At 45.3% G+C, this 19,041-nt stretch overlaps 1 protein-coding gene across 4 annotated transcripts in view; it reads right to left on the reverse strand.

Moving 5' to 3' along the window:
* The window catches only part of INPP4B (inositol polyphosphate-4-phosphatase type II B), a 698,485-nt gene that overhangs the window by 344,937 nt on the left and 334,507 nt on the right, over window positions 1-19,041 (reverse strand). For 3 of the 4 annotated variants that reach the window (XR_005776353.1, XM_040418489.1, XM_040418491.1), the window contains one exon: window positions 5,162-5,200. The exons of the other annotated variant lie outside the window; for it this stretch is intronic. Coding sequence is in view for 2 of the 3 variants with exons in the window: in XM_040418489.1 (XP_040274423.1) it covers window positions 5,162-5,200 (39 nt within the window). In the remaining variant the exon portion in view is untranslated. The remainder of the gene's footprint in view (window positions 1-5,161; window positions 5,201-19,041) is intronic. 4 annotated transcript variants of the gene reach the window in all.

Here is a 19,041-nt window from a genome sequence, read left to right on the forward strand (position 1 = left end):
CAAAAAAACTGAACACATATGGAATGTACTCCGTATGTCTTCCGTATCAATCTAATGGAAATGTTATGCCCAGCCCAATTTTTTCTATGTAATTACTATATACTATATATGCCATACAGAAAAACGGAATGGAAAAACAGGACGGAAACAAAAAACGGAACAACGGATCCGTGAAAAACGGACCGCAAAACACTGAAAAAGCCACACGGCCGTGTGCAGGAGGCCTAAAGCTGTGATTCCTGAAAGCCGATGTATTATGTCTCTGAGCAACCTCTGGGCTGTATGGAGCTACTGTATAATGGCATCTGTAATGGACTATCTTGCCCTAATGTGCCTCCACATGCATCCAATTTTAAAGAGTGGAAAACAATGGTGTTTTCTGTATGAACACAAAACCACCAGAAAAAATTAAAAAAGTTGCATGCACTGGATGCCATATTGCAAGCACTTCCTTCTAGAAGCTTTGCCTCTAGGGAAGAATAGCTCTGTAATATTGTGCCATATCAAAGAACCATAAAACAGAACACTACAGTTACACTTGTTTAAAAGTACTTGTCGGGCCACTTATCGGGAACAAATGTTAGTACGAACGCTCATTCCTAATAATCCATGGGCAGAAATGTGCAACCAATCACCCCATTAACAAGCATAACACCTCCCAAAAAAGTCATAAAACGTGATCAAAAAGTCATACACACCCCAAAAAGCTATCAATGAAAACTAGATTGCCCTCACACATCTCTGTAGATATAAATGTCTATTTCAAAGTTTCGTATAAGTATTAAAACACAAGAAAAAACGTAAAAACTTGGTCTGTAATTGGACTGAGTAGCAGAATAAAGATGACAATTTTTACCGCCTACTGAATTCCGTGAAAACAAAACTCATAAAAACAATGTATTTTTTTCCCAATTTCAACTCATTTCGAATTTTCTCCAACTTCCCAATACATCTAATTGAACATTTGATGGTGCCAATAGAAAATATAACTTCTCCCACAAAAAAAACAAGCCCTCATAGGGTACTTTCACACTTGCGTTAGAGGATCCCGGCAGGCAGTTCCATTGCCGACACTGCCTGCTGGATCCGGAAATCCGTATGCAAACAGATAGCATTTGTTTCCGGATCCGGATGCGGATCCATCTGAAAATGCATTGAAATACCGAATCCGTTTCTCCGGTGTCAACCGTAAAAATAGATGCACAGACTGGGAAACCGGATCCGGAACACTTGGTACCGGATCTGGCATTAATACATTTCAATGGAAAGTGTTCTGGAATTTTGGCCGGAGAAAAAACTGCAGCATGCTGCAGTATTTTCTCCAGCCAAATACCATAAGAGGGACTGAGAATGAAGACATCCTGATGCATACTGAATGGAATCGGAAAACTATAATGCTAGTGTGAAAGTACCCATACATCTGTGAATAAAAAATAAATAAAAAAGTCATTGTGATTCTTGGAAGGCAGAGTGCAAAAATTAAAAATGGTAAATGGCTATATCAGGAAGGGGTTAAAGATGCACCAAAGTGATCAGACATTGTACACCATTTCATTAATTTGGCAACAATTACAGCAAAGCAGGCACCTGTAAAACGGACTTTAAAAATTCACCTCATGGTAAAACTAATTTTATTTAAAATTATGTAACCTGAGACTGGTGTTGAGTGATGTGAGCTTCGTTGCTTCATCCGAAGTCACTTCGTTCAAAACTTGCTCAATACCATTCCTACTCTGGACCTCAGACTGGGCCTATGGTTCACCTTCCAACAAAACAATGACCCTTAGCAATGCCAGAACAACACAGGAGTGGCTTAGGGACAACAATATGAATGTCCTTGACTGGCCTAAGCCAGAGCTCTGACATGAACCCAACTGAACATCCGTGACCCTTGTGCCGCCTAGGAAGACACTGGTATCATAAAATGTGTATGCTGGTCAAGTTACACCTCTGGCTGGAGGGAAGGGGTTAGGTCAAGTATTTGGCATGGGGGGAATGTAGGCGTTTGAATTTTTGCCTCAGGCAGCATGAATGTTATGTGCTTCCCTGATCCTGGCCACAAAGCACTTAGGGAAGGGGGGGGGGGGGCCCAAGCTGAACTCTTGCACCAGGGCCCATGAGCCTTTAGCTACGCCCATGTGTGCAAACCTACCCAAGAAGACGAGAGGCTGTAATCTCTGCCAAAGGTGCTTCACATAAGTACTAAGTAAAGGGTCTGAATACTTATGTCAATGCAAGATTTTTGTTCTTTTTCAATAGAGAAGTAAAGATTTCTAACATTATGTTTTCACATTCTCATTATGGGGTATGGAGTGCAGATTGATGGGGAAAACGTGATTTTTTAAATTTAATTTTAGCACAAGGCTGTAACAAAACAAAAAATGTGAAAAAAGTGAAAGGGTCCCACTGGCGGCATTGAGTGCTGACAATGTCTGTAAAGTGTTGCTGAATATATCAGCGCTATATAAGTGAGTAAAATAATGGCAAATTATTATCATCGGCCCATTATATTCATATAAAGCCAGAAAACCCCTATATCCAATGACTGACTCATATATACATAATGCATGTTATTATACACACATATCGTTAGTCATGTATGAATGCAACAAAGCCACTGTGTCTCTTCCTGACTTTTTAGGAATCTCCGCTGACTTCCTCTTCCAAATTCTGTATGCGGTGTCCTCATTAGTATGTCGACACCACATACCGTAGAAGCAGCTGTTAAGGGCATCTATGTCAGAGGAGTCAGATAGTCTTCATCTTACATCAAATGGCTCTCATCACCACTGATCATCAACCTCTACTGAATACCTAATAGTGCTGTGTATGAATATGCTTATGTAGGAGAGAGCCCGTTTCTATGGAATATCAGCATATTGATGAAGTCACTTGTAGGCAGAGCATAAAGGAAGAAGTCCGTAGGGATTCATAACAGTCAAGGAGTAATGAAATATATTCCACTAAAATAAAACTGATCCTGTGAAAAACTCCCACTTGAATGTAGTTACTACTTGACTAAAATTACCATGTCTAATTTTTATCATGCAAAATCCTTAAATGAAAAAATAGATGCAAGATAAATATATCACTTTATGGACAGCAATACTATAACAAATTTTGCATGCAAGAAACTTAAAAGTGTATTTCCATCTGGAACATGCTATAAATGTCCCATAGGTATGTGTCCCACCTCTCATTCTTATCTCCAGAATGGGGCCCCAAAGTGAAAAGAGAGCAAGTCGTGCATGCACAACAACTCTACATTTACCCCTATGGAACTTCTGAAAACAGCAAAGCGCTAGCTTGGCAATTTTTGTAAGCCCCAGAGTGGTAAATGGAGGGGTGGCTGCACGTGTGCTGCTTTCTGTCCACTCATTGCTGTGGGAGATCCAAAAAAAGCCAAGACGACCGCATGCACAGTGTGCTCTCTGTTCACTTCAGGGCATTGTTCTGGAGATGGGACTGGGTCCCAGAGATGGGCCCGACACCTATCTGCCAAAAATGTCCGAGATGGGGCTACCCACAACATACAAGTGTCAACAAAGGCTTGAAAGATTTCCAAATTGCAGACCGTACTTACAATAAAAGGGTTCTAAAAAGTAAAGCCTGGTACCGTGTTGGCCAGTAGAACACAGCTTTATTGCTCTCATGAAGGCCTCATATGCACACGATTGTGGTTTGGGTCCGCATCTGAGCAGCATTTTTTGCAGGTTGGATGTGCACCCATTCACTTCAATGGGGCCGCAAAAGATGCGGACAGCACTCTGTGTGCTGTCTGCATCTGCAATTCCGTTATGTGGCCCTGAAAAAAAATAGAGCATGTCCTATTCTTGACCTTTGCTCCACATCTGCCCCAGAAATACACCTAACATAGATAACATAGATAATCACTATGTTACTATGTTAGATCACAGCTCTGCCCTATTGGATCTGAGGTAAAAAGCAGCAAAGAATTCCAAACTCCTGGGGCAGTGCATTGAATTGAGGGCGTACCCTTTCTTTTCATGGGCCCACCCTGGGCCTTTTGGGGACTCCCGTCTGTTGATAGTTGTGGTGCCCTTGATGGTGAACAGTTGGCAGGGTGCAAGGCAGGAAGGACCGTGCAGGGCAGGATAATGGCAGCTGTGCAATGGTGGTGCAAAGCAATAATTAGCTGAATGTAGAGGTAACAAATCCAATGTTCTTTACTGAAGTTCATAAAGACACTGATAGAATTCAGTTCCAAAGCTGAACGTGGTTTAACCAGCAGTAAGATGGCTGACTCTGTCTTTATCAGATCCAAACTACTTTCCAAATTGACCAAAGGGTTACACAGTGCTGCGATATGTAGTACAGTTCCCACAGTGAAGAGTAGATCCTCCAGTGGATAGCTAATACATGGTAAGTGTGGTGGGCATCTGATGCAATGTACCCTTTCCATTAGCAGTGAGGACTGTTTCTGTTACTGTCTGACCTTTGCACCAGTCCTTTAAATTGCCCCTCAACAGTCTGTATATTCTGTACGTCTTTATCTCTCAGAGGGTGGTGGTAGCTGGTAGGCATGCAAGGGTGAAGGTTCCTTACAGCAGCCACATGCAGATGCTTCCTCTCACTCAACCTGTGTAGAGTGTTCTCACTAAACTCCTGACCCAGAGAAGAAGGACCCACTTCCTCCTGCCGAGAAGGGCAACATAACTGAACGGTGTTTCCATCTCACATCTTGGATTACAAACATCACACAGAAAAAGTGCATTAACATTGACAGTGGATATTAACCCACTAAGTAGCAAATTAACCCATTTGCAGTAGTCCTCTGTGGCACTGAGAAAAAGCAGGTGCTTGACCTATAAGTACTGACCATATCAAGGTTGAGCTCACAAAGGATATCTTGTTTAAGTTTGTTCCCTGTAGAGCGAACAAAGGGTGCCCAAATTTATGCATAAAACTATACGTACAAACGGCAGCTGTTCGTGTACAACAGTCTAATCATAAAGGCTTTTATTTCCAAATTTATCAAGACGACTATATAATCAGGTACACGCTACGCTGAAGATTTACCAGCATCAGTTTTAACAAAAACAACTCTACTGAAATAAGCGTGAGATAATAAAGTGTGTATAACCGGGAGTCTATGCATTTTTCTTAGTACGATCTATATAAAAGTTAAAAAAAATATTACCCCACTGTTTGTTCTTGGATCACTGGCTTCTGGAGGAACCTATGGGAAAAGAAAATTAAAAGATAAATGTTGTTGGCTACGTAAAACCATAAAGTTCTGCAACTTTTATTATTGTAGCTTAGCTTCCTATTAGATTATTGATTTTCCTCCTGCAACATCTCTCCATTTCAGTTCAGTCCCCAAAAGAATTACGGCCACAATGATCAGAATCTGTCCTAATTGGTACCCAATGGTTATACTGGCCACTCTGTCCTCAAATCAGCAATCTTCCCAAAACATGCTTTTTTTTTTTTTTCATTCTACAGCGGGAGAAGCCAAAATCAATATCACTGTAAAATGGATGAGAATGAATACTTCATTAGGACTGAATACCGCAGCTTCCCCCAGCAGCTACAGGGGTTCACAAGGGGGCCTCCCGATGCTGCTACTGTCCATATTATCTAAAGAAATGCTTGCATAAAGACTTGAGGGTATATTTTCCTCTGTGATCCATTTGTTGCTGCTCATTAAAAATTGAATTTTCCATTCACTGGTACATAACTTCACGATAGATATACTTTATTTTATGCAAACATTTTGCGCATTTTCCATTTTCGCTTGTTTAAGCGCAGCCTTTTCACAACTCTAACCCTCAACGGGGCCGTTTCATTGTTTTTATTTCTGCTTTGTTTTCTTTCCGTTTACTAATGTAGAACATTACGTTCAATCTGCATATGATGTAGATGCCGATGAGTACTGGAGCCAGAGAAAGCGACACTGAGGCACACACATATATTCCTACATTGTGCAATGCTCTCAGATTCCTTCTAACTCATTACAAGCAAATTCAAAAATACTATAAATATTTATTAGACAGGAGCGAAGTTCTTAAAAATTCGATTCAAATTACTTTGTCAGGAAGTGCATTTCTTTGTAAGTAGTGGGTGCAAAGACAGGGAACGGAGATTGCGCCTCCCCCATCATTGTACCCCTCAGAGGCCGTGTTCATCTCTGATCGTGGCGTCTGAGATCAATATTAAAGCATTTCACTGGTTGCTAAAAAAAAAAATTCTACTTACCTCATCCATTTGTTTGCAAAGAGCATGCCGCTGCCATCTTGCTTGAAGATCCAGTGCGAAATCTCGCGCGGCGCGTGATGACATCATGCCAGGCAACGCGGTGATGTCATCGCGCACAAGGTTTTGCACAGGATCTACAAGAATGATGGCCACAGCGGCCTCTTCGCACTTAAATAGATGAGGTAAGTATGATATTTTTTTTTATGCCATTTCAGGGTAAATCAACCACGAAGCACAAGGAAATTCGGCTTCGCGGCAAATAAAATTTTTCCTGAAATTTGTAACAAAGTCCACTTCGTTAACTTCAATTCGCTCAACACTAATACCCTGTTATATCTCTATATCTCAAAACACAATGTAAAGGCTCATGCACATGACCGTTGTTGTTTTTCCGTCAGTTTTTTACGGATCCGTTGTATATAAGTGTATATAAGTTTATTTACTCTGATTTAAGTCCTCTTCCATTCCATTATTCCACAAAACATATCCGTATTGTTTCCATATGTGATCCGTTTTTTGCGGATCGAAAACGGAAACAGTAACTTATTCATCACAAAACACATGAGCAATATGGGCTGGGCATAGCATTTCTGAAGTATCGATCCGCAAAATACGGATGACATACAGATGTGTTCCGTGTGCGTTTCATATTTTTGCGGACCCATTGACTTAAATGGGGCCTCGGACCGTGGTTTGCGGACAATAATAGGACATGCACTACTTTTTTGCGGAACGAAAATACGGAAACAGAATGCACACAGAGTACCTTCCGTTGTTTTTGCAGACCCATTGAATGGTTCCGCATACGGTCCGCAAAAAAAAAGCGGAACGGAAGCGGAAAGAAAATACGTTCGTGTGCATGAGCCCTAACACAATTGGAATTTGCAAATGTAGAGTCAGGATTCTAGAAACTCTGAAATAAACCTATGATAATTAGCGGATACAAAGATTTTAAGAGCTTATATATGCCAAACTACCCCTAAAGAGTGCTTTTTATTTTATGTAAATGAAGCTTAAAGGGCTTGTGTAAGAATGGATGGAGCAGTAAAGGGAAGCTTACACACCTGCTTTTCGGTGCTGGTTCCCCACAACTTCTCCCCTCGGCCTGCGATGCTCCTCTGCCCACCTTTGCTGAAAACATCCTTTTGGACGGTGCTTCCAGCCAATCTCTGGCCATAGAGGTGACCGGCTCCTTTTCCACCATGACAAATGGTCACATGATGCAAGGGGATCCAGTCACCGCAGCGGTCAATGATTGGCTGCAGGTGACGTCAAAATGGATGTTTTCAAGGAGGAAGCCCAGGAAGAGAAGGACTGGGGAGTCAGTGCTTGGAAGCAGGTAAGTAATCTTTCCATTACAGGTCTGGCCAAGTCTTTCCAACACCCCCCCATTCTTTCACAACCCTAAGACTCACTATCATGGTAAAAGATTAAAAATATTCTTAATAGCCCTTTTTATTTAACTGCAGTGTTTCTAGCATTAAAAATCCCCTTTTCATGATATTAGTCTTCCATGTGTCCACCTTGGTGCTGCTGAAGCTGGCTCTGGACAAAATCAATCACCTTCCCCCTCTGGCAAATGACAGTATAGTCCCTTACATAGTGAGGGAGATTTATCAAACTGGTGTAAAGTAAAACTGGCTTAGTTGCCCATAGCAACTAATCAGATTCCACTTTTCATTTTCCAAAGGAGCTGTGATAAATGAAAGGTGGAATCTGATTGGTTGCTATTGGCAACTAAGCCAGTTTTACTTTACACCAGTTTGATAAATCTCCCCCAGTATGTTTGAAAAAAAGATATATTTACATCAAGTTCAACCAAGAGAGAGAGGGAATGTGGAAGAAGGGAAAGCGTTGTGGCTAAATTTTAGAAAATCACCTCCCACTATTGAACCACAGGAAAGTAAGAAACCCAGAAGGCATCAGCCAATCTCTCCAAAAAAGGAAAAATTATTGAGTCTAAGTGCTGATACGAATGGATCAACATTCAATACAAGATTACATAATCATTACAGAAGTTCTCACATCTCAGACATTGGTGGCATATCGCTAGGATATGCCACTAACGTTACATAGGTGCAGGTCCACCTATCTCCAGAATGGGCCCTCGAACGTGAATGAGGGCGCACCAAGCAAGCGCCGCCACCTTCCATACACTTTTCTGGGAGTTCTAAATTCCTATTTCCGGTAGTCCCATAAAGTTGAAAGGACCGGAGACTGCACATGCGCACTCACTCCTGAATTTTTGAGAACTCCCATAGAAGTGAATGGAAAACACGCTGTGCATGCACGGTGCACTCTCCTTCACTTTCTGGGGTCCATTTTAGAGATAGGAGCAAGTCCCAGAGGTAGGACCCACACCCATCTGACATATGCCACCAATGTTTCAGATGACACAACCTCTTTAAGGTTATTTTGTCCTGCTGTAAAAAGCTTCCGAGATGAGAGATTCATCACCAATCTCTGAATACAGTCGTTTAACCAATTTTTAGTCCAATTAGAAACAATATTTTCTAAACCACTATACAGGCCTTCGTATATTCAGCTATGTTCAAATGCTTTCAAAAGTCTAAAACACTACATCCACTGTCACCTCTCTGTCCCTTTTATTGTCCAATCCAGCAATACAAGCTGACAAACCAGCTGAGAAAAAGGAGTCTCCTTACCTATACTGCCATGCTACTGCAGAGGCTATCGTACTTCCCTAACGAGCAGAAAAAAGGTGGTGTGGGAGAGCGATTGAACATGCACGACCAGCAACACTCAGCTCAGTAGGTGGACAGCGGATGGCGCCAGCGACTCTTAAATGGATTGTTATTTTTTAATGAGTTTAAATATAAAATATGTCTATAGTTTGGTGCAAATTTTTACCTAAACATAATTGGGGTCATTAATAGAGTTGAGCGAACACCTGGATGTTCGGGTTCGACGAGTTCGGCCGAACTTTCGAAAAATGTTCGGGTTCGGGATCCGAACTCGACCCGAACTTCATCCCGAACCCGAACCCCATAGAAGTCAATGGGGACCCGAACTTTTGGGCACTAAAAAGGCTGTAAAACACACCCGGAAAGGGCTAGAGGGCTGCAAAAGGCAGCAAAATGTAGTTAAATCCCCTGCAAACAAATGTAGATAGGGAAATGATGAGTTAACATAAAATAAATAAAAATTAAACAATATTAATTGGAGTGAGGTCCCATAGCACAGAATCAGGCTTCAAGTCACCCACCAATGGAGAAGGTCACTTACTATTATTTTGACCACAGCACCCAGACAAAGGAGAGAGGTCCCACAGCAGAGAACCAGGCATCATATCACCCACCACAGGAGTAGGCCACCATTTAGTTACTTTGACCCCTACACCCAGACGGAGGAGAGAGGTTACACAGCAGAGAATCAGGCATTTAGATCACCCACCACAGGAGTAGGCCACCTTTGAATCAGACCCCGGCAACCATGTCAGATGGCACAAGCATAAGCTTTATATCAATCAGCACAGGAGAAGGCGACTTTGACAGACTTTGACCCCTACACCCGGACGGAGGAGAGAGGTTTCAAAGCAGAGAATCAGGCATTTAGATCACCCACCACAGGAGTAGGCCCCAATTTAATGGGACCCCGGCAACCATGTCAGATGGCACAACCATCAGCTTCATATCAATCAGCACAGGAGAAGGCGACTTTGAAAGACTTTGACCCCTACACCCAGACGGAGGAGAGAGGTTTCACAGCAGAGAATCAGGCATTTAGATCACCCACCACAGGAGTAGGCCCCCATTGAATCAGACCCTGGCAACCATGTCAGATGGCACAACCATCAGCTTTATATCAATCAGCACAGGAGAAGGCGACTTTGAAAGACTTTGACCCCTACACCCAGATGGAGGAGAGAGGTTTCACAGCAGAGAATCAGGCATCATATCAACCACCACAGGAGAAGCCACCATTTAGTTACTTTGACCCCTGCACCCAGGAAGAGGAGAGAGGCACCACAGCACATATTCTGGCATCATATCAGCCACCACAGGAGAAGCCACCATTGAGTTACTTTGACCCCCGCACCCAGGAAGAGGAGAGAGGCACCACAGCACATATTCTGGCATCATATCAGCCACCACAGGAGAAGCCACCATTGAGTTACTTTGACCCCCGCACCCAGGAAGAGGAGAGAGGCACCACAGCACATATTCTGGCATCATATCAGCCACCACAGGAGAAGCCACCATTGAGTTACTTTGACCCCTGCACCCAGGAAGAGGAGAGAGGCCCCACAGCACATATTCTGGCATCATATCAGCCACCACAGGAGAAGCCACCATTTAGTTACTTTGACCCCTTCACCCAAACAGAGGAGAGAGGTTCCACATCAGAGAATCAGGCATCATATCAACCACCACAGGAGTAGGCCACAATTTAATGGGACCCCGGCAACCATGTCAGATGGCACAACCATCAGCTTCATATCAATCAGCACAGGAGAAGGCGACTTTGAAAGACTTTGACCCCTACACCCAGACGGAGGAGAGAGGTTTCACAGCAGAGAATCAGGCATTTAGATCACCCACCACAGGAGTAGGCCCCCCTTTGAATCAGACCCTGGCAACCATGTCAGATGGCACAACCATCAGCTTTATATCAATCAGCACAGGAGAAGGCGACTTTGAAAGACTTTGACCCCTACACCCAGATGGAGGAGAGAGGTTTCACAGCAGAGAATCAGGCATCATATCAACCACCACAGGAGAAGCCACCATTTAGTTACTTTGACCCCTGCACCCAGGAAGAGGAGAGAGGCACCACAGCACATATTCTGGCATCATATCAGCCACCACAGGAGAAGCCACCATTGAGTTACTTTGACCCCCGCACCCAGGAAGAGGAGAGAGGCACCACAGCACATATTCTGGCATCATATCAGCCACCACAGGAGAAGCCACCATTGAGTTACTTTGACCCCCGCACCCAGGAAGAGGAGAGAGGCACCACAGCACATATTCTGGCATCATATCAGCCACCACAGGAGAAGCCACCATTGAGTTACTTTGACCCCTGCACCCAGGAAGAGGAGAGAGGCCCCACAGCACATATTCTGGCATCATATCAGCCACCACAGGAGAAGTCACCATTTAGTTACTTTGACCCCTGCACCCAGGAAGAGGAGAGAGGCACCACAGCACATATTCTGGCATCATATCAGCCACCACAGGAGAAGCCACCATTGAGTTACTTTGACCCCTGCACCCAGGAAGAGGAGAGAGGCCCCACAGCACATATTCTGGCATCATATCAGCCACCACAGGAGAAGCCACCATTGAGTTACTTTGACCCCCGCACCCAGGAAGAGGAGAGAGGCACCACAGCACATATTCAGGCATCATATCACACACCACAGGAGAAGGCCTCTTTCAGTGATTTAGGCCTTTGGACCCAGACAGAGGAGAGAGGCACCACAGCACATATTCTGGCATCATATCAGCCACCACAGGAGAAGCCACCATTGAGTTACTTTGACCCCTGCACCCAGGAAGAGGAGAGAGGCCCCACAGCACATATTCTGGCATCATATCAGCCACCACAGGAGAAGCCACCATTTAGTTACTTTGACCCCTGCACCCAGGAAGAGGAGAGAGGCACCACAGCACATATTCTGGCATCATATCAGCCACCACAGGAGTAGGCCACAATTTAGTTTATTTGACCCCTGCACCCAGGAAGAGGAGAGAGGCCCCACAGCACATATTCTGGCATCATATCACACACCACAGGAGAAGGCCTCTTTCAGTGATTTAGGCCTTTGGACCCAGACAGAGGAGAGAGGTCAGAGATTAGCTTCATATCCCCCAGCACAGCAGAAGACCGCTTTATTTGACTTAGGCCTCAGCACCCAGACAGAAGACAGAGGTAGCATGGCAGAGGTTATGGCTTCATGTCACCCGTTAGTTTAACCGGCCACTTTCATCTGGTTAGGCCCCGGCGCCCAGACAGAGAAGAGTTTCATTCAACTGTGGGTTTCATAAAATTTGTATCAAATAAAGAAGTGGCCCGTAGCACAACAAGACATGTTTTAGGCAGTTAATAAGGACTACTCTGCACAAGGGAGGGACAGGTCCTGTGGGATCCATGCATGGTTCATCTTTATGAAGGTCAGCTTGTCCACGTTGGCTGTGGACAGGCGGCTGCGCTTGTCAGTAATGACGCCCCCTGCCGTGCTGAATACGCGTTCAGATAAAACGCTGGCCGCCGGGCAGGAAAGCACCTCCAAGGCATAACATGCTAACTCTGGCCACGTGGACAATTTCGAAACCCAGTAGTTGAATGGGGCCGAACCATCCGTCAGGATGTGGAGGGGTGTGCAGACATACTGTTCAACCATGTTAGTGAAATGCTGCCTCCTGCTAACACGTTCCGTATCAGGTGTCGGTGCAGATAGCTGTGGCGTGGAGACAAAACTTTTCCACATTTCTGCCATGCTAACCCTGCCCTCAGATGAGCTGGCCGTGACACAGCTGCGTTGGCGACCTCTTGCCACTCCTCTGCCTTCACCTTCCACCTGTTCCCCTGTGACATGTGGGAATGCTCTCAAGAGCGCCTCTATCAGCGTGCGCTTGTACTCGCGCATCTTACGGTCGCGCTCCAGTTCAGGAATTAAAGTGGGCACATTGTCTTTATACCGGGGATCCAGCAGGGTGGCCACCCAGTAGTCTGCACACGTTAAAACGTGGGCAACTCTGCTGTCGTTGCGCAGGCATTGGAGCATATATTCGCTCATGTGGGCCAGGCTACCCATGGGTAAGGACAAGCTGTCCTCTGTGGGAGGCGTATCATCATCGTCCACCGTATCCCCCCAGCCACGCACCAGTGATGGGCCTGGGCTGCCACCCCGCTGTGAACTTGCGTCATCCTCGTCCCCCTCCACCTCCTCCTCCTCATCCTCCTCGTCCTCCAGTACAGTGCCTTGGCTGGCGACTTGTGAACCTGTCCTCTGCTGCTTAAACAAACCTCCCTCTGAGCCACTTCGAACAGACTGGCCCGAAAGTGTTAGAAACGAGCCCTCATCCTCCTCCTCCTCCTCCACCTGGGCCACCTCCTCTAACATCATTGCCCTAAGTGTTTTCTCAAGGAGACATAGAAGTGGTATTGTAACGCTGATAACAGTGTCATCGCCACTGGCCATGTTGGTGGAGTACTCGAAACAGCGCAGCAGGGCACACAGGTCTCGCATGGAGGCCCAATCATTGGTGGTGAAGTGGTGCTGTTCGGCAGTACGACTGACGCGAGCGTGCTGCAGCTGAAACTCCACTATGGCCTGCTGCTGCTCGCACAGTCTCTCCAGCATGTGCAAGGTGGAGTTCCACCGGGTGGGCACGTCGCATATGAGGCGGTGAGCGGGAAGGCCGAAGTTCCGCTGTAGCGCAGACAGGCGAGCAGCGGCAGGATGTGAACGGCGGAAGCGCGCACAGACGGCCCGCACTTTATGCAGCAGCTCTGACATGTTGGGGTAGTGGTGAATGAACCTCTGCACCACCAAGTTCAGCACATGCGCCAGGCAAGGGATGTGCGTCAAACCGGCTAGTCCCAGAGCTGCCACGAGATTTCGCCCATTATCGCATACCACCAGGCCTGGCTTGAGGCCCACCGGCAGAAACCACTCGTCGGTCTGTTGTTCAATACCCCGCCACAACTCCTGTGCGGTGTGGGGCCTGTCCCCCAAACATATGAGTTTCAGAATGGCCTGCTGACGTTTACCCCGGGCTGTGCTGAAGTTGGTGGTGAAGGTGTGTGGCTGACCGGATGAGCTGGTGGAAGCAGTGGAGGAGGAAGCCGAGTAGGAGGAGGAGGCTACAGGAGGCAGAGAATGATGCCCTGCGATCCTAGGGGGCGGAAGGACGTGCGCCAAGGAACTGTCCGCCGGGGGCCCAGCCGCCACTACATTCATCCAGTGTGCAGTTAGTGAGATATAGCGTCCCTGGCCGTGCTTACTGGTCCACGTATCTGTGGTTAGGTGGACCTTGCCACAAATGGCGTTGCGCAGTGCACACTTGATTTTATCGGACACTTGCATGTGCAGGGAAGGCACGGCTGTCTTGGAGAAGTAGTGGCGGCTGGGAACCACATACTGCGGGACAGCCATGGCCATCAGCTTTTTGAAGCTGTCTGTGTCCACCAGCCGGAATGACAGCATTTCAAAGGCCAGCAGTTTAGAAATGCTGGCGTTCAGGCCAAGGGCTCGAGGGTGACTCGGGGGGAATTTGCGCTTCCTCTCTAAGGTTTGAGATATTGAGAGCTGAACGCTGCTGTGTGATATAGTGGAGACGCTAGTTGACGGTGGCGGTGGTGGTGGTGTCGGTGGCACATCCTCTGTTTGCTGCTCGGCAGGTGGCAACATTCCTCTCGAGGCGGAAGCCGAGGCAGCAGCGGTAGAGGGAGCAGGGGGAGCCTCAGCGAGTGCCTGGTTTTTAAGGTGTGTACCCCACTGCAGTTCATGCTTTGCATGTAGATGCCTGGTCATGCAGGTTGTGCTGAGGTTCAGAACGTTAATGCCTCGCCTCAGGCTCTGATGGCAGAGCGTGCAAGTCACTCGGGTCTTGTCGGTAGGACATTGTTTAAAGAAGTGCCATGCCAGGGAACTCTTTGAAGCTGCCTTTTTGGGGCTGGGTCCCTGTTGGCGATGTCCAGTAGCAGGCGAACTCTGGGGGCGGCGGCTCGTCTGCTTTGGCCCCCTGCTCCCTCTTTGGCTTCGCTGTTGTCTCGGTCTCACCACTACCTCTTCCTCTGAACTGTGAAAGTCATCGCCACGACCTTCAGTCCATGTGGGGTCTAAGACCTCATCGTCCTCTGCATCGTCTTCCACCCAGTCTCCCTCCCTGACCTCCTCCTGTTCAGTCTGCACACTGCAAAAAGACGCGGCAGTGGGCACCTGTGTTTCGTCATCATCAGAGAGTCGGTGACTCTGCTGTGGTGGTATTCCCATGTCCTCTTCATCTGGAGACATAAGTGGTTGTGCGTCAGTGCATGGTATGTCTTCCTCCACTGGGGAAGGGCTAGGTGGACGCCCCTGGGAAACCCTGGAAGCAGAGTCTTCAAACAGAAGAAGAGACTGCTGCATAACTTGTGGCACAGACCGTTTCCCTGATATGCTTGGGGGTGATGTGACAGACTGATGGGCTTGGTTTTCAGGTGCCACCTGTGCGCTTTCCGCAGAAGACTGGGTGGAAGACCATGTGGTGAACGTGCTGGAAGCACTGTCGGCCACCCAATCGATTAATGCCTGTACCTGCTCAGGCCTTACCATCCTAAGAGCGGCATTGTGCCCCACGAGATATTGCGGTACATTCTGCCGGCTAGTTGAGGGAGTTCGTTCCCTACTGTGTGCGCCTGGGGCCGAACGGCCACGTCCTCTACCAGCAACAGAGGCTCCACGGACACCACCACGACCGCGTCCTCGTCCCTTAATAGTATTTTTCTTCATTGTTGCGATTCAACTCGCACCACAATGAAATAAATATATTATTTTTTAGCAAAATCCCCTCACTGGAATACTTTCAGTCTTTTGACTGTATGGATTACAGATGGAATGACTGTTATATGTGAGTACCGCTTTCTTTGACAGATTCTAGTATGGGTACATATATGTTTTCCCAACCCCAGCACATTAGTTTGCTAATTCCAGATGTATGAAACGCAGGCCTAACTGTATCTAGTATATTGAACGCCAGATAAACTAACTTGGCCTTTTTTAAATAAAAAAAATTCCCTCACTGGAATACTTTCAGTCTTTTGACTGTATGGATTACAGATGGAATGACTGTTATATGTGAGTACCGCTTTCTTTGACAGATTCTAGTATGGGTACATATATGTTTTCCCAACCCCAGCAAATTAGTTTGCTAATTCCAGATGTATGAAACGCAGGCCTAACTGTATCTAGTATATTGAACGCCAGATAAACTAACTTGGCCTTTTTTAAATAAAAAAAATTCCCTCACTGGAATACTTTCAGTCTTTTGACTGTATGGATTACAGATGAATGACTGTTATATGTGAGTACCGCTTTCTTTGACAGATTCTAGTATGGGTACATATATGTTTTCCCAACCCCAGCACATTAGTTTGCTAATTCCAGATGTATGAAACGCAGGCCTAACTGTATCTAGTATATTGAACGCCAGATAAACTAACTTGGCCTTTTTTAAATAAAAAAAAAATTCCCTCACTGGAATACTTTATGGCTTTTCACTGTATGGATTACAGGTGGACTGGTATTAGTAGGGGTGACACAAGCACACCCAAGTCCCTGATGTAGGATTTCTATGGCACAGACCACTATTACAAGTGATTAATGGACGTTGGGAGAGATTGTGCTGCAGCACTAGTCCCAAGATGGCCGCCGCCTATCAGCCCAGTAACATGTGCCACAAAATGGTCTGCACAACCTTTAAAAAAAATAGCCTTGGACTGTGCTGCTAAATCGCTATTGGTCTGAATCCCAGGTGTAGATGTCTGACTTGTTTGGAGCTTTGGAATGCACACTGTGGCAGCTTCTGCTGCAGCACTACAAGTCGCAAAATGGCGGCCGGCGGTCAGCCCGGGTACATGTGGATGGAAAAATCACTCTGGCCACTCTAAAAATAGCCAATCCCTATCAAAAAAGCAGCTCAGCTGCAGTTGTTCAGATGAATCACAGGTGGAGGAGAGAAATTTGCTTCCAGTTATTCAATTATCCCTGCCTATTCTCGCCCTAGCATCAGCTGCGTCTAACCCTGTTATATTCACATCGGGAGTGAGCACGTCCCGACGTGCGCACAAGCTTATAAGAGGCTGAGTCACATGCTGCACTTGGCCAATCACAGCCTTGCCAATAGTAGGCATGGCTGCGATGGCATCTTAGGGCAAGTAGTATGATGCATGTTGATTGGCTGCTTTGCAGCCTTTCAAAATGCGCCAAAATACATGCCGAACGACGAACCCGAACTTTTACGAAAAAGTTCGGGTTCGGGTCCGTGTCACGAACACCCCAAAATTCGGTACGGACCCGAACTATGCTCGAACTGTTCGCTCAACACTAGTCATTAATTAAACTGGTGTAAAGTAGAACTGGTTTAGTTGCCCATAGCAAAAAATCTGATTCTACCTTTCATTTTCCAATGGAGCAGTCAAAAATGAAAGGTGGAATCTGATTGGTTGCTATAGGCAACTAAGCCAGTTTGATAAATGACCCCAAATATTCTTAATGGGATATCCCTTCTTGTTTACATCTAGAGACTGAAAATCCAATGATTACAAAACCCCAATTAAGCTGCATATAAAAGGTTCTGCATTCGATGACCTCTTCTCAGGGCTCACGCCACTGTCATTTTGTGGTATGAAAATTACGGATCCTTGTCCGTAAATGTACAAGAATAGGACATGCTCTATTTTTTTGAGGAGCCATGGAACGGACATATGGATGCAGACAGCACATGGTGTGCTGTCAGCATCTTTTATGGCCCCATTGAAGTCTGCTTCCGACTCGCAAAAAATGCAGATTGGATGTGGAGCAAAAATATGTTTGTGTGGATGAGCCCTAATACTGTATAGTAATTTTCTGCAAGTTGTTCAAGCTGCAGTTTTAAAGCATCACATTTATAGGGGCGTATTAGACATGCACAGACAAAAAAAGCTGCTGACTAAGTGGGCAAGAGGCAGGAAATCTGATCTACTGCACCTTTACACGGGCAGATTGTCAGGAACGAGCATTCGTAGGAATGTTCATTCCTGATAATCTGCATGTTTAAATTCACCTTAATGTCTACGTACACCTTTGGGGGCAGTTTTTTTGTATTATTGAATTGTACTCATTTTGAGCTAAAAATATATTTTTAAATTGGTCTTTATTAAAAATATGGAGTCCTTTCTTCTGTGCAGAGCTGACATGCACCCTTTGGATTTTCTGTCTTTTCTGTCAGACCAGGAGCTGACGGACTCCTTATCTTTTTGTGACAGAACAGCTCAATATTTTTAATAAAGGCCAATTGAAAAAAGGTGTACATAGCCGTTAAGCCTCTGCCAGATGCCTCTTGCACCATTTATCTCAAGGAAAACAAATGCTCTGCTATGAGAATTGTAAACTGTCCCCCCAAATACATGATAATATTTTATCCATAGCTGGCTTTTGAGGAAGTGCTAGAATGCAAGTATCCACATTGACATTTCAAGATTTACTCAAGGATTTCACTAGGTTTTTCAGAAGGAAGGTTAGATAACAATTTGAAAGCGCGATTAAAAGGGGAGGGAGGCGGATACCGATTCCATTCACTTATCACACATCAGGACCAGGAGAAGTCTGAGCACTAGTATCTGGAAGAAATATTCTCTTCTACTTGCATGAATTTTTAATTTCACAGGAAGTACTTTACTCGTTGAACATACTGTATGAATGTGCGCAGAAACTTAGTCAACATTAACATGCATTAGGGAGCATTTTGCATAAATAAAAAAAACACACCAGAGAAAAAAAAGTTTATAAAAGTTGAAGGAATTAAACTACAATTAAAACATTAGTGAACGCATGAAACAAAATCAAATATAAATAGAAATGTATGAGTCAAATCTTCAGATTTTGGGTCAGTTTCCAAGAGCAGTGGGAGACAATGAAATAATACTGCAACAAATACTAACCCAAACTACAGTAGAAGGGCGACTGTGACTGACATGGTGACAGTATATGGCACTGCTGTGAGTATTATATGGCACAGTCTATTGAGCAGGCAGAATGTTATCTCTTCACAAAGCTCCTCACTCAAATAAGAACAAATCAGGAGTGAAAACCAAAACTTCACCTTACAT

This window comes from Bufo bufo, chromosome 2, assembly GCF_905171765.1.
Source record: "Bufo bufo chromosome 2, aBufBuf1.1, whole genome shotgun sequence".
Taxonomy (NCBI): domain Eukaryota; kingdom Metazoa; phylum Chordata; class Amphibia; order Anura; family Bufonidae; genus Bufo; species Bufo bufo.